Source organism: Ascaphus truei, chromosome 2, assembly GCF_040206685.1.
Source record: "Ascaphus truei isolate aAscTru1 chromosome 2, aAscTru1.hap1, whole genome shotgun sequence".
NCBI classification, from domain to species: Eukaryota; Metazoa; Chordata; class Amphibia; order Anura; family Ascaphidae; genus Ascaphus; species Ascaphus truei.
In genome coordinates this window covers 332122822-332139722 of record NC_134484.1, presented here as the reverse complement: position 1 = coordinate 332139722, position 16901 = coordinate 332122822, and the positions used below count along the sequence as shown (strand labels likewise).

Here is a 16901-nt window from a genome sequence, read left to right as displayed (position 1 = left end):
TGTAAATATGTATCTTAATCTTTTTATGTGCCGGCATGTTCAGGAACTTAAAATAGCTACTGGCAACATCTTTCTGGTGGTGAGCCAAAAGGTAATTGGAACATTGTTATCATGCATGCATCTTATTTGCGGTTCAATCTCCACATGAGACATAACACATCAGTAAACTTAAAATAGAGTAAGCATAAAATACGGAAAGGTTTTCTGTTTTAAATGTTGGAAAAAAGTATCCCCTAAATTGTAACCTTCTGTGTCAAATATGTTCCTTGAAGGCTTCCATATTAATGCAGCAATGGGGATGAATCTTTGTTTCAGACTTGTAATGCTCAGAGACTGAACAAATGGGATATTAGTGGTGTAACTACAGAGGAAAGCTACCTCCGTATGGAGGTAAGTATCTTCCAAAGCAGGGGGTCCCCGGAACTGAAACTCATGGGGTTCAGCTCTGGAGACCCCCTGCTTTAATCCTATGAAAAAAATGGCTAAATAAATCTCCAGTTTGGATTGTCGCTTTAAGAAACAAAAATAAATAAATTAAAGACGGTAGGGCATTATATAGGACAAACCCCATTCACACAGATACCCAGCAAACTCTCAGAAACTCCCTCAAATTACAGGAGGGCCCCACTAACACGGCGAGTTCCGTTCTGAGGACCCGCCATAAAGCGAAAATCGGCGGAAAGCAGAACCGGCGATTTTAGTTAGGTGCGCATGACCAGGCCGGCCCGTTCTGCGCATGCGCGGACATGGCGGCCCCTTTCTCGGCACCACCGTATCGGCGGAGCACCGAGAAGCGGGGCCCTGCTGTACCAAAAAATATATATGTGTATATAAGTGTCAAAAGGAGTGCTCTTGGGCATGGCTAATTGTATAAAACAAGAAACAAAGTCGTCCAGAGCAACATCCAATGTGACAAAAATACACAATAAAATACCTATATATCTCGGGAAAAGGGTCATTTAGTTAACCCTTTGGCCAAAGCGTATAAGCCTGCGAGTCACTTTCAAGGCATGACCAAATTCGCAGGTCCTAACACTAACTGATTAAATCCTTATTTACCTCTATAATTAGAGGAAGGACGGTCCTGGCATTGAACCTGTCGCAACCAGCTGCATGAAAAGAAAACCTGCTTACTTGGACAGTGGGGAGGGGCGAGCTTTAAACCCTGGGTGGGATGAGCCACTAACCCCCAAAACAGCTGAGACCAGCTGGACAAAGTTAATAAGCACACAGATACCCAGTAAGCTCTCAGAAACTCCCCCAATTACCACAATATATATATAGTTGAGTATAGAAACTCCCCCAATTACCACAATATATATATAGTTGAGCTGTATACATCTATACAGCTCAACTATATATATATTGTGGTAATTGGGGGAGTTTCGCTTACTGGGTAACTCCAGATTCCAGCCGTTTGTATTCACCCGCGATTCCTCTCCCAGCGTGCCACAGCCTACTTCCTTTGGATACGATCAGCCGTTCAGAGGGACGTGACGTCACACGCCATTGCCGGCAGCAGGACTGGGGATAGAGGAGGACGGGGAGAAGCGACAGCGGGCGCACACAGCGCTAAAGATACCTTTATGTGCATTATATACATGTACAGAGTGTCAGTACATGTCTTTTAACTTGCTATTTATAAAATCCTGTTCTACAACCTACACATCGGTCTATTTCTCTGCTCTTTGTCCACATATACCTTATGGGAATTTGAATCTTACCAACTCTGAGCTTATCCATATGTGCCAAGACCAAGTGGGGATATAAGTACACCTTAAAGAAACCTCATCATTTCTTCACTACCTGACAGAGTCAGACAAATGCGAATTTTCTTCTATGTTGCTGTAAGTAAGTTTTCCCCAAGAGCCAAGATTTTTGAACAAGCCAACAAATAATCACAATACTGCACAATTATTGCTTTATATGTTTTTTATTTACATGTTGTATTCCTGACGGGGTCGCTCACTTTCCACAAACAACTACGACTGACAATGGGGAAAGACAGGGTTGCAGACCTGTCTAAGACATGCAAATGAGCATACAGTAATATTTACAGTTGCTTTATATATATATAACTCCGTTATAGCGCGGTCCTCTGTGGCCACCCGATCCGACCGCGCTATAACCGGGGTCGCACTAATTTTAAAAAATATCCGCCGCGCGCCTGATCGGGAGGAAGAGACGGAGTGAGCCTCCGGCAGCTCTACACGTCCCCCAGCAGCCACCGTAACTCCCCTCGCACTTCCCCCAGCAGCCTCACTTCCCCCCGCGAGCCCCGCTCCGATCCCCCCCACCAGCCCTGCTCTGTTGCCAGCCCCACTCCGATGCCCCCCCACTCCGATGCCCCCCGCCAGCCCCGCTCCGATGCCGCCCCGCTCTGATCCCCCCCCCGCCAGCCCCACTCTGATCCCCCCCCCCCGCCAGCCCCGCTCCGATGCCCCCTGCCAGCCCCGCTCCGATGCCCCTCCCCACCAGCCCCGCTCCGATGCCCCCCGCCAGCCCCGCTCCGATGCCCCCCCGCCAGCCCCGCTCCGATGCCAGCCCAGCTCTGATCCCCTTCCGACCAGCTCCAATGCCAGCCCCGCTCTGATGCCCCCCCCGCCAGCCCCACACTGATCCCCGCCAGCAGCCGACACCAAAGGTAGGGGATTAAGGGGGGGGGGATGTGTGTGTAGTGTGTTGTGAGTGTGTGCAGTGTGCTGTGAGTGTGTGCAGTGTGCAGTGTGCAGTGTGCAGTGTGTGTGCAAAAAAATGTTTTTTTTTTAAATATATATTCGAGATCCACGCTCAAACCGCGTTATAGCGGATCGCGCTATAACGGGTTTGAGCTGTATGTATATAAGTGTCAAAAGGAGTGCTACTGGGTGTTGCTAATTGTATAAAACAAGAAACAAAGAAGTCCAGAGCAACATCCAATGTGACAAAAATACACAGTGAAATACCTATATATCTCTTGAAAAAGGGTAATTTAGTTAACCCTTTGGCCAAAGCGTATAAGCGTATAAGCCTACGAGCCACCTCAAGGCATGACCAAATTCACAGGTCCTTACACTAACTGATTAAAATCCTTATTTACCTCTATAATTAAAGGAAGGATGGTTCTGGCATTGAACCTGTCTCAACCAGCTGCATGTGTATTTTTGTCACATTGGATGTTGCTCTGGACTTTTTTATTTCTTGTTTTATACAATTAGCCATGCCCAGTAGCACTCCTTTTGACACTTGTATACATATGTTGTGGTAATTTGGGGGAGTTTCTGAGAGCTTTCTGGGTATCTGTGTGTTTGTTAACTTTGTCCAGCTGGTCTCCGCTGTTTTGGAGGTTAGTGGCTCCTCCCACCCAGGGTTTAAAGCTCGCCCCTCCCCACTGTCCAAGTAAGCAGGTTTTCTTTTCATGCAACTGGTTGCGACAGGTTCAATGCCAGGACCGTCCTTCCTCTAATTATAGAGGTAAATAAGGATTTTAATCAGTTACTGTTAGGACCTGCAAATTTGGTCATGCCTTGATGTGGCTCGCAGGCTTATACGCTTTGGCCAAAGGGTTAACTAAATAACCCTTTTTCAAGAGATATATAGATATTTCACTGTGTATTTTTGTCACATTGGATGTTGCTCTGGACTTTTGTTTCTTGTTTTATACAAACCTCATTCCTATCAAAATAATATACATACAAAGGACACACTGCACAGTTATGGTGGGAACCTTTTGATAAACATTTGCTGGAATAAATTATATGGATGTACAGTAGCAGGCTTCATTGTATCCACTGAATACATTAATTGCAGTGCCATTGAATACTATAGAAACTCTGTAATATTAAGCGCTATAACAGAAACTGTTTTCTGGGGGGTGGGTGAGGAGTTGGAATAATATTATGTGCTAAATAAGTACCATGGTCAATAGTAAAAAATACAAAAAGGAAGTCAGAAAAAACACTAGTAGAAAAGGTGGCACTAGCATGATGCTTCAAGGAACGTGAACCCCTTTCAATAGGTGCTGCTATTTTCATTTCCATCAGTGTGTAGTCTCTCTCTTTGGCTAATTTGGTAGTGAGATCAGTTATTCGATAATATACGAGTACTATAAAAATGGTCTCTAGCCTACATTTGAAAAAACGAACATTATTTATTGAGCGATGGGGTGGAACACATAATTTAATGCTCTTTGCCCATTAGCTTGCACAACAGCAGATGCTTATGTGATGAATTTCTGCAGCTTGTTACAAGCAAAAAGATGCTATTGCAAGCAGATTCTTGGGAAGTTGAATGTCTTGGATCTTTTAAACGGTGTACTATTGCAGTATGTACTATTTGAATCTTTGGACACCCTTCTTGTGATTATACTATTGATCAGTATGCTACAGTATATTAAAATAGCTGTACAGTTACTTTTCAAACACCATTCTCCTTCAACATGATTTTTTTGCGGCAGGAAGACAATGACCTTTTTTTTTATTTCCAAAAAAGTTAAAAGATGAGGGAGTGTTTAGATGTTTTATTTTTCTTATTTACTGTAGCTTCAGTGGTTTATTTGGCAATTCCTGGATGCCATTGGAATCCATCGCTTCAACCTGTTCTTCAGGAGTGGGCGTCTTAAGAATGGATAATACAGTACTAGGAAGTGACTGAAAACAGGGTGCTCAGGAGTGGGACAAAAATTTGCATTGAGCAACATTAGACTTTAGCATTATTCTGCAAAGTCCCATTTTGGTAAACCCCCATTGTGCGTTACAGTAGTTTATTTGTTTGTAGCTTACAACAGCACAAAGAAGTAATTATCTTTTTTTATTTTTTGTACCTATTATTCCATTCAAATTTTGTCCTATTTTACAGTGTTAGTGGTAGAAGATTCTGCCGTTCCCTAGCTGTAAATTAATCAACGGGATATAGTTAGGCAGATGCATAGAGCAAAGCAGCACTCACACGGACTTAGGGAGAATAAAGAAAACATTTATTTCATAACATCAACGTTTCAGTCACATACAGTATATACATGGACTATTCTCGAGCTGAGGGATACAAGAAGACAAACGTACTTATATACCTACCCCAGGTGAAAAGGGCCCCAAGCAAATGTGCTGTCATTGCTAAATAGCCGAAGGTAAACATTACCTAAAAACACAACACATGGGAGGAAAATTGTGGTGGTATACGTGGAGGGACTCCTAAATATACTAATAAATAAATCAAAGAAAATTTTAACAATACGTGTTTTGTTTTATATATATATATATATATATATATATATATATATATTATATATACACAAAAGAATACCGCCTCAACACAATAAGTCACTGGTGTCTACAAGACTGTCAATATGTAGTATAAATGTAGTATAAATGATACTAGACAGTGGTGCTAAAGGTTGAGATAATTATATAACAACAAAGAAAGCAACCTTACAAAAAGCACACAGGCATACCAAAAAAGTGTAAACAAAGATTTTATTGAAGTGAGTTAAAAACAAGGGATGAAGATTAAAAGAGGAGGGGGACTCTCACCTACCATATGTATGTATACCTAGAGGCAAGGGTCTAACAGTGGAGCCAATTCCAACACCAAATTCAAAGAACACAAGGAGCTCTATTTAAGAAAACATGTGTAAACCTATAGACACACTACAGATTAGTGCATGTCCAAATAGAAAGTCACCTGATAATGCAGGTGAATAACTGCAATGAGTGGAGGCATGAATAGCACAGATAACGATGTTGTATATACATCACCACTAAAAGCATAGATGTCACGGGCAAGAAATAGCCATAGCCACTTGTCAGGAAAGAGAGGTAGGGGTCCCCCTCCACACACTCCCACTCCAACGCGTTTCGACTTTAAAACTGTCTTCTTCGGGGAGTGGTGAGGGGAGAAATGAGCTAGGATTTATAGTAAAGTTTATTAAGAGAATTTGCACCAAAAGCAAGTTTAATGTGTAGCAGCTGTGATCAGTGTAAGTACTCTCATTGTAGCATCACGTTCTGATTGCTATAGAAGCATAACTATGGACTTGATTGGTCTAAGGGAGTCACCTGGTACACGTCTGATCCTCCCATGTCAAGCTCAAAATATGATGTCATTGCGTGAATCTGCCATAGCAACCGAGGGTTGCCTATAATCAAACAGGGACCTGCCCTGATCGCTGTAGGAACAAAATTGTGGACCTCATTGGCCTAGGGTGTCACATGGTATATACTGTATGTGAACCTCCCTGGTCAAAAACGAGACGTGACACCATCGCGCATAGCGCGACATTACATAAAGTCACCTCAACATCTGCGGGCCGCCTTCCATCAGAAGGGCACCAGCCCAGACGAGGAGGAACAGCCAGGGCCGCACCCACATCAAAACGTTGGTCTCACCAGTCCTCTAAACTGCCCTACGTAGCACATATCATGATTTGCATTATCGAACCACGGATTGACGCAAATGACGTCATCACGTCATAGGAATAATTACGCATGGTCATCAAGGAGATTAAGCAGACATAAACAATGAAGCCATTAGCTCAGAGGTCATAGCAGACAAATGGATCACATAAATATATAATGACCACAAGAGAAATTATTTGTATAAGATAAGCTACGGTCTTTAAAGAACCCCCAATTCTAAAAAAAGGTAATGATTAGTGAAATACTATTATAACCAGCAATTTAACAATAACAATGAAAATAGGTGTATATAGTAGATGCCAACTAACTGTAATGGATGGTAATACACAAAAGCATCTTGTTAGGGCTGTATAATGATACCTATTATGGTAAATGCACAGATGCGCACCAGGGATTAGTTAATTTATTAAAAATACACAAATACTGAGGGGATCCAACCCCACCTCAGCTAAAATTGCTATACAGTTTAGACACAGTGACCATAGAATGTGACCTCTGATACTACCTAAACCCTAAACAGTACAACATACAAAACACAGTAAAAATACATATGATCAATAAAACAAAATGTGAAAATCCATCTAACGATTTAAAGTGAAACCGCCATAGATAATCAAACAGCTGGCAAGGGGAGACGGACACTTACACTGAGTCAGAAATGCGGGTTCACGGTGTCCGCATGAAGATCCGGATCTCGGCACGTGAAGATGGAACACACCGCTTGTGCCTCTCGCAGGCTCCGTCTCAGCTTGTCAGGAAACACGCGCAGGATGACCTGTCGTGACCTCTTCTCATAGACCAGGGGGGGGCAGCTGCAGCATGTGGGTGAGGGGAGCTTTATTATGGTACATATTTATGGTAAATATTTACCAGGATAGGTATATGCTAATCCAATACCTGCAAACAAAGCACTGTGTCAGAAAATATACACACAAAAGCACTAATCATTATCTTGAAATTACCATAATATCTGTAAATTGCTTATTATCATGAGTGCGTCCACCCAGATGGAGAAGGGGGGGGGGTGGAAAGGGGGAAGGGACAATAAATGCCACAGTAATATAAAATTGATAGTCTTACTAGTCCTCCAAATAGCCCAATAAAGCATGTAACATCATATACATTATTAAAAATTGCTAGATGATGTAGGTGACGTCATCATGTAATGAAAATCATTGCTTGAGGTGGTCAAATGAATTGAACAAACATGAACAAAACAAGGTCTAAACAATTTTTCTTTGCATATACATGAATGCATTATCTCATGAGTGTCAAGTAGCTTATAACATACAAAAAAAAAAAAAAAAAACGTCCCTGAAGACATTATCCATGTGATTATACACAGAAGAAAGTTCCATAAGATGGTCTAATTGCACAGGACTTAGTCCGTCGTAGAGTCACAATTAGCTAATACGTCAAAAGGAGCAAAGTTTCAAAAGCATCAGATAGCTCAGAGCATGAGATGGAATATCCCAAGATAGGGTATTGGTCCATAAAATGGTTCATATTCACAGGACTTGATTCTTCGTTGAGTCTTGATTGATTCCCAGATCAAAAAAGAGAGAGGGAAACAGTAACACGAGGGTACCAAATAGTCCAGAGCATGCGTGAAAATATCCCAAAATGAGATGAGATCAGAAGAGATGATATTTCAGATGCGTGGAGGTAGTCACAATGCGGAGTGGAGAATCCTAGGTAGGGGTGCTAATCCACCGCATAAACATAAGAGAAAAAGAAAAAGGGGAGAGCCAAATATTAGAGCATCACAAAACCAGGTCAAAGGAAAACAAACCATAACGAGGAAGTATTGTTATAAAAACATGGCAAAGCCAAGGTAATCATTCAACCCCCGTGGTTTCATGGTACCCAACTGCATGATCCATCTACACTCCCTCCTCAACAGAGCCTTCTCAAGGTCACCACCATGGGCACCGGGAGAGACCCTGTCGAAGGCAAACGCAGTAAGGACCGCAGAGTCGGACCCATGACAACGCAAAAAATGACGGGCAACCGAAGTGATTTTCTTGCAGGAGTCTAAATCTCGTTGTGCATTTTTTATATTGCGAGTGTGTTCGAGTACACGAAAACGAAGTTCCCTTGTGGTCATGCCCACATACTGTAGGCAAGACCACAAGGGCAGGAGAGATGATAAACTACTCCCTTACTCTTACAATTAAGAAAGGAAAGTATTTTATACGTACGTGACTTAGTAATGTTAACGAATGTTGTAGTTTGGTGCATAAATCTGCACGCAGAACACGAACCGCATTTAAAAAAAACCCGGCTTGCGTTGTTGAGATTAAAAGGTGGGATTGACCTGGGGGGCATAATGGCTGCGGATTAATTTATCTCGCAGATTCGGAGATCTACGACTGGCAAGACTTACATGATCGCCAAGTGCATTTCTAAGTTCTGTGTCAGTCATTAAGATCCCCCAATGTTTCTGTAGAATGCCCCTCAGGTCTGGCCACTGTTGGTTAAAAGTACTAACAAATCTGATTTGTTTCCTGCCTCTATACTTGGGTTTTGGTTGTAATAGACTCTCACGGGCCACTTGGAGGCAATTTGTGTAACCTTTCTGAATCTGCGTTTTAGTGTAACCGCGTTTAGAAAACCTTGTTTTTAATTCTGTGGCGCTAAGTTCAAAATTGGCTTTAGATGAACAATTTCTCTTAAGTCTAAGAAATTCGCTGCGTGGGATCCCTGATATTTGATGTTGGGGATGGGAGCTAGAGGCATGAAGAACAGAGTTTGTCGCGGTTGTCTTGCCGTAAATATCTGTTTCAATCAAGACTCAACGACGAATCAAGTCCTGTGAATATGAACCATTTTATGGACCAATACCCTATCTTGGGATATTCCATCTCACGCTCTGAGCTATCTGATGCTTTTGAAACTTTGCTCCTTTTGACGTATTAGCTAATTGTGACTCTACGACGGACTAAGTCCTGTGCAATTAGACCATCTTATGGAACTTTCTTCTGTGTATAATCACATGGATAATGTCTTCAGGGACGGTTTTTTTTTTTTTTTTTTGTATGTTATAAGCTACTTGACACTCATGAGATAATGCATTCATGTATATGCAAAGAAAACTTGTTTAGACCTTGTTTTGTTCATGTTTGTTCAATTCATTTGACCACCTCAAGCAATGATTTTCATTACATGATGACGTCACCTACATCATCTAGCAATTTTTAATAATGTATATGATGTTACATACTTTATTGGGCTATTTGGATGACTAGTAAGACTATCAATTTGATATCACTGTGGCCTTTATTGCCCCTTCTCCCTTTCCACCCTCCCCCCCCCTTCTCCATCTGGGTGGACGCACTCATGATAATAAGCAATTTACAGATATTATGGTAATTTCAAGATAATGATTAGTGCTTTTGTGTGTATATTTTCTGACACAGTGCTTTGTTTGCAGGTATTGGATTAGCATATACCTATCCTTGTAAATATTTACCATAATAGGTATCATTATACAGCCCTAACAAGATGCTTTTGTGTATTACCATCCATTACAGTTAGTTGGCATCTACTATATACACCTATTTTCATTGTTATTGTTAAATTGCTGGTTATAAAAGTATTTCACTAATCATTACCTTTTTTTAGAATTGGGGGTTCTTTAAAGACCGTACTTATCTTATACAAATAATTTCCCTTGTGGTCATTATATATTTATGTGATCCATTTGTCTGCTATGACCTCTGAGCTAATGGCTTCATTGTTTATGTCTGCTTAATCTCCTTGATGACCATGCGTAATTTTTCATATGACGTGATGACGTCATTTGCGTCAATCCGTGGTTCGATAATTCAAATCATGATATATGCTATGTAGGGCAGTTTAGAGGACTGGTGAGACCAACGTTTTGATGTGGGTGCGGCCCTGGCTGTTCCTCCTCGTCTGGGCTGGTACCCTTCTGATGGAGGGCGGCCCGCGGATGTTAAGGTGACTTTATGTAATGTCGCGCTATGCGCAATGATGTTACGTCTCGTTTTTGTCCAGGGAGGTTCACATATATACCATGTGAACCCCCAAGGCCAATGAGGTCCACAATTTTGTTCCTACAGCAATCAGGGCAGGTCCCAGTTTGATTCTAGACAACCCTCGGTTGCTATGGCAGATTCACGCAATGACGCGCTATGCGCGATGACGTCATATGCGTCATATTTTGAGCTTGACATGGGAGGATCAGATGTGTACCAGGTGACTCCGTTAGACCAATGAAGTCCATAGTTATGCTTCTATAGCAATCAGAACGCGATGCTACAATGAGAGTACTTACACTGATCACTGCTGCTACACATTAAACTTGCTTTTGGCGCAAATTCTCTTAATAAACTTTACTATAAATCCTAGCTCATTTCTCCCCTCACCACTCCCCGAAGACAACCGTTTTAAAGTCGAAACGCGTTGGAGTGGGAGTCTGTGGAGGGGGACCCCTACCTCTCTTTCCTGACATGAGGCTATTGCTATTTCTTGCCCGTGACATCTATGCTTTTAGTGGTGACGTATATACAACATCGTTATCTGTGCTATTCATGCCTCCACTCATTGCAGTTATTCACCTGCATTATCAGGTGACTTTCTATTTGGACATGCACTAATCTGTAGTGTGTCTATAGGTTTTCACATGTTTGCTTAAATAGAGCTCCTTGTGTTCTTTGAATTTGGTGTTGGAATTGGCTCTACTGTTAGACCCTTGCCTCTAGGTATACATACATATGGTAGGTGAGAGTCCTCCTCCTCTTTTAATCTTCATCCCTTGTTTTTAACTCACTTTAATAAAATCTTTGTTTACACTTTTTTGGTATGCCTGTTTGCTTTTTGTAAGGTTGCTTTCTTTGTTTGATTATATATATATATATATATATATATATATATATATATATATATATATATATATATATATATATAATCCTTGTGAAAAAGGAGAAGCAGAAAACACACACAAAGAAACTAACAAAAAGCAACTATATTTATTGTGTAGTGGTATCTCAGAGGCATACGTTGTGGGGTAGGCACCGGTTGTAGGGAGGCAGGATCAGATCGGTACTACAGTAGCAAGATTATTAGGCAGACATACACAAAATAAATTGACAAATATATTTCTTGGTAAACAAGTCCTCTGGTTCCAAAACTGGGGCCAAAACACTGCAAGAGATTTATCAAGGAAAAAGCTTTTCGATTTTACGGCATCTACATTTTAAATAAATCTCATGTTGTATTTGTGCACCAGATTATCCCCCGTTTTGCTGCCAATAGACTTTGATAAATGACTCCTATTGTGTTAAAAAAAAAAAAAAAAAAAAGTGTTTAATATACTGTATGCTTTCATGGTCTAAGAAGCCAAATGATCTCAGGGCTTTAAACTAACAAATGACTGTTTAATGAAATCTTTCCTTGAATGATGCTCAATTAATGGGTATTGATGCAGTCATACTACCTTCCAATGAGTAGATAAAAGAGAGTTGACTGGCCTACGCAAAGCTGTATGTTCCAATCTGATCATTTCTTCTGTGACCGTAATTTGCTATTGTACAGTATGTATTTCTGGTATTACATATTTGTACATCTTTGTTCCATTTACAGTATCTCGCACTACCCTTTGTGTTGACACATATTGCATGTTTATGAAGCAGTTGGATTTATAGTTTTTGTATGTTTTGTTTGGAGTCGCACCCTTGCTGTAGGGGATCTGAATTTAATATAATTGCTTATCAGTTGCATGCATTTCCCTGATGTAATGTTCCCCTGTCACCCACAGGGCTTTGAAGCATGCTCAATCTACATGGTTTCTTTTTTATCTAATATAGTACATTCGTTTAAATGCTATATTTTCTCTGTGTAGTATGCACCAATATGCCATTGAAAATGACATGTGCTTTCAGTATATGTTTCTTCGCAAAACATATACAGAAATCAGTGTCTACCATTGACAACTGTTACCATAACTTACATCATTTATCACAATACAGCATGTCAGTGTGTGGCACCTGTGGATGTTGAAATTGATGATTAGAAACATAATTGGCAAGAATAATTCACACAAGTGAAATAATGGAGAGCACCTGCACACTCCCATGCTTATCCGTTTAGACACCATGTTCCATGATGAAGGAGCATATTTAGCAATATAGGTGAGCTGGAAATGACATTACTTACAGAGGTACTTAATGTGTGGGACTAAGGAGGTGTCAAGAATGACGCTTAGGCATCTAGTTTGAGGTATTTGGATAATGGTGGCATCATCTATTGCAAATTAGAAATCCAGTGTAGATGTAGAGTTAGGAGCAGGGGAAATGATAAGTTAAGTTTAGGATAGTGACTGGACATCCATGAGGAGATAACAGAAAGACCGTTTGCATACAGTATATAGTGGTGAGAAAAAGTTTGTGAACCCCTTAAGAATTAAACATATTTTAAACCTAAAATGTTATTAGATCTTAATCCAAGTCCTAATAATAGATAAAGATAACCTGATCAAACAAATGACACAAAAATGATACTTTTTCAATATTTATTTATCCACAAAGGATTCAACATTCAATATCCATGTGTGAAAAAGTAGTGAACCTTTAGATTCAGTACCTGGTGGCTCCCCTTGAGTAGCAATGACTTAAATTAAGCATTTCCTTTAACTGCTGATCAGTCTCTCACATTGGTTTTGTGGAATTTTGGCCCATTCCTCCTTATAGAACTGCTTAATCTCTGTGACATTTAAGGGCTTCCTTGCATGAACAGCTCACTTCAGGTCCTGCCCCAACCTTTTGATGGGGTTTAGGTGTGAACTTTGACTAGGCGATTCTAAAAAGCGGAATTTCTTCTTCTGCATCCATTTTTTTGTAGATCTGCTTGTATGTTTAGTATCATTGTCGTGCTGCATGACTCTTTCGCTTCAGCTCACAAACATATGGCCTGACATTCTCCTCTAGAATCTTCTAATACTGTACAATGTGGAATTCATGGTTGTGTCAATGAGGGCAAGCCATCCAGAGGCAGCAAAGCAGCGGCAAACCATCACATTCCCACCACCATGCTTGACGGTTGGGATGAGGTCCTTTTGTTCAAATGCAGGGTTTGGATTTCGCCAAACATAACGTTTCTCATTGAGACCACAAAGTTCTACCTTTGACTTGTCTGTCCAGAGAACATTGTTTCAGAAGTCTTGTGGATCATCTATGTGATCTTTGGCGAACTTCAGATGCGCAGCAATGTTCTTTTATAGAGAGCAATGGTTTCCTCCTGGCTATCCTTCCATGAACACCATTCTTGTTCAGTCTTTTTCTGATAGTTGAGTCATGAACACTCACATTAGCCATGGATAGAGTGGCCTGCAGATCCTTGAATGTTACTCTGGGGTTCTTTATGACTTCCTGGATGATTTGCCAGTTTGTTTTTGGAGAGATTTTGGTAGGACGACCACTCCTGGGTATAGTGACTGTGGTCTTGAACTTTCTCCATTCGTAGACTGTTTGACAGTAAATTGATGGAGCCTCAAATCCTTAGAAATTGTTTTGTAACCCTTTCTTGACTGATGAGCATCAATAACTGCTTTTCTGAGGTCTTCAGAAATGTTGTTTGTTCGTGGCATGATGTGCTTCCACACACCTGTGTGGTGAAAACCAAACTCGCAAGGTTTCTGATATTTATATAGGGTGCGGCTTCCCAAACTCACACCTGAAGATCTACCTAATTATTTAAACACCTGGTTCTAATTGTCCCCTTTAATTTAGCTGATAAAACCAGGTTTTCGCTTACTTTTTCACATACACTGACTCTTAATTACTCATTGATTTTTTAAATTCATACATCATTTTGTTTCAAAAGACATGGAATTTCTTAATATAAACCCTAATGGATATTTAAGAAAAGACTGGTTTTGATACAAGAAGGTTATCATGGAAAAACAATGGAATTTCCGTAATTGTCATTGGGGTTCACAAACCTTTTCTCACCACTGTATGTAGATACTAACTTCAACAAATATCTACTGGTTGTGGTATTAATTTTCTTTATATTTTTCTCTGTCTTTGTTTTTCAGATGCTTCTAAGCCGTTTGGTATGGTGGTATTCCACTGCAGGCATATGTTCCATAGAGAATGCCTGCCTGTCAGCACTGTAAGCAGCTCACATAATCTTCTACAAACATCTAACATAAGCTGGTATACAGCCAGGGAAGCATTGTGCTTTTAATGACCTATGGGATGGCATCTAATAGCAGACCATGTTTAAAAGGGAAGATTTAATGTCTACACTATTTATTTCTATGATGCCTTTGAGTCTAAATAACATGGCTCGTCATCATGTGTTTTAAAACGCCTTGGAAACAAACACAAGCTGTTTACAATTTTCGTTTGTTTTTGAATGTTTGTAATAGTATGTTTTTCCCCTTTAAACACAATTTCTGATTCAAAAGCACGTGAAGCTGAGTATTCCATGTGGGCTTAAAAAAAAGTTGTTGAATGTCCCAAAGTTAAAGCAGCAATCCCACCTATTGTTTTCTTTTGTCACAATGAGTAATAACTACCAGCAGATTATGTTTTTATTAGCTGTTGTGTAGTCACAATTGATTGCATCTTTTTAACAGCGCCATTTATTTTTTAGAGCATACCGCTCTTCCATCTTTATAACAAGAGACAGGGGTGCCCAATGCTACATCCCATTGACAAAACATATATGGTAAAAATTATAAAGTAAAATACTTCAATAATAATAGTAATAAATACTTGGTTATGTAGTTAACCCTTTGGCCAAAGCGTCATAAGCCTGCATACCAACGCCAAGGTATAACCAAATTAATGCAGGTCCTACACTACACTGTGAACACTTCCTTTTACCTCTGTTAGAGGGGAAGAACTATCATAGGTCCTGTTCTGCAGCAAATGAAAAGACCTCACAAGTTAAAAAGGTGAAGGAGGAGGAGTGAGCTCTGGGGGGAGGTGCCACCAGCCTCCAGACAACTGCTACCAGTCAGAAATTGATTAACACACATTCCCAGCTAGCTCAAACTCCCACTCTTCCATCTTTGTCATCACCAATACGTACAAGTGACAATACTTACTTAATACAAGAACGCAAATTCTTGTAGTTTTTTTTTTTTTTTTAGAAGCTTTTTAATCACACAACAAATGAATGAAGTACTTTTTAGAACTGTTCCATGAATCTGGGCCTTAATTTTAATTTAGCCTCTGGAACGATGTGTCACTTATAATGCAATATATAAAACGGGTCCTCTTAATAACATGAAAGCCTTTAAATTTAATGTGTATCGGTCATATAAGAAACCCACGATTATTAAATCTGGTGGCTTGGCATCCCTCTATCTGGTCATGATGCATCTGAGAGCAGTTAAAATGACAGTACATGCTCTATTACTGACTTAATTATGTTCTCTGTAATACAATAATTCTAAGTCATGGTATTTAGCATTCAAAATAATATATTTCACAAAAATAGTATGCTTTGACTTGCATGACTTACAAATACAATATCTGTTGTTGATGGTCCCTTTCTCAATTTTCAGATGTCACCTGTTCATTTCTGTAACATCTGCAGTGCAAAGCATCGTAGGCCTGGGAGTGCAATCCTCGAGATGAAAAAATAAAAAGATGCCCATGCACCCTGAGGCTGTACTGTAATGCTGTTAAAGTCCACGTTGGCATCAGAGGCTGCTGTTCATGTTTGTAATATAAAGAATATGTCTGTAAATGTGCTTGCATTACAAGGCAGACTGAATAATACTCACATTAGAGATTTGTCTCGGCTCTAGAAGAAGCTGTAACGTAATCATTGTGTTTAGTATATGTGTTCCTGTTCTGTTGTATTAGAATAAAAATGCCATATTTGCTTGATTTAGCTCTTGAGTGTTTATTTGCTTTCTGTCATCGTTCTGATCAGACAATAAAGGAGAAATGGGAATCCCACGCCTCCCAGCGGCGCCACTTCAAAGAAGTGCAAATAGTATCAAGCAATTCTCAGAGACTGTCCCATATGTGGAATATAATCCGTTGTCACACAGTGGTAGAGTCTCCCCAATAGCCTCTGTCCCGAGGTATAACTTGTATGGGGTTAGGCTCACATAAATAAAAGCAGACTCACTGTTTTTTGTGTGTGAGGGTTTCCTGGACGTCAGCGTGCTCCAACCGGGGTGAGTACGATTAGAAAGATGAAGAGGTGGATCTGGCGGTGCAACTGCTCCCGAGAAGAAAAACTGCAGGCCGGGACTTCTAACTGGATACAAAAAGCTTTATTGGCACATAGTAGCAAGAAGACTAACTCTTACGCGTTTCACGTAAGTTACTCTTTGATAAAGCGCGGAGTGACGCGCGAAACGTGTAAGAGTTAGTCTTCTTGCTAATATGTGCCAATAAAGCTTTTTGTATCTAGTTAGAAGTCCCGGTCTGCAGTTTTTCTTCTCAGGAGCAGTTGCACCGCCAGATGCACCTCTTCATCTTTCTAATCGGCAACGCCAAGAATTTTAGTTCACTTTCA

General features: G+C 40.4%; 1 protein-coding gene across 2 annotated transcripts in view; it reads left to right on the top strand.

The window, feature by feature from the left end:
• Positions 1-16261, top strand: part of VPS41 (VPS41 subunit of HOPS complex) — a 297906-nt gene extending 281645 nt beyond the window's left edge. For both annotated transcript variants that reach the window (XM_075586656.1, XM_075586657.1), the window contains 2 exons: positions 14452-14528; positions 15934-16261. In XM_075586656.1, the coding sequence (XP_075442771.1) occupies positions 14452-14528; positions 15934-16014 (158 nt within the window). In that variant the 3' untranslated portion in view covers positions 16015-16261. The remainder of the gene's footprint in view (positions 1-14451; positions 14529-15933) is intronic.
• Positions 16262-16901: the final 640 nt, after the last annotated feature.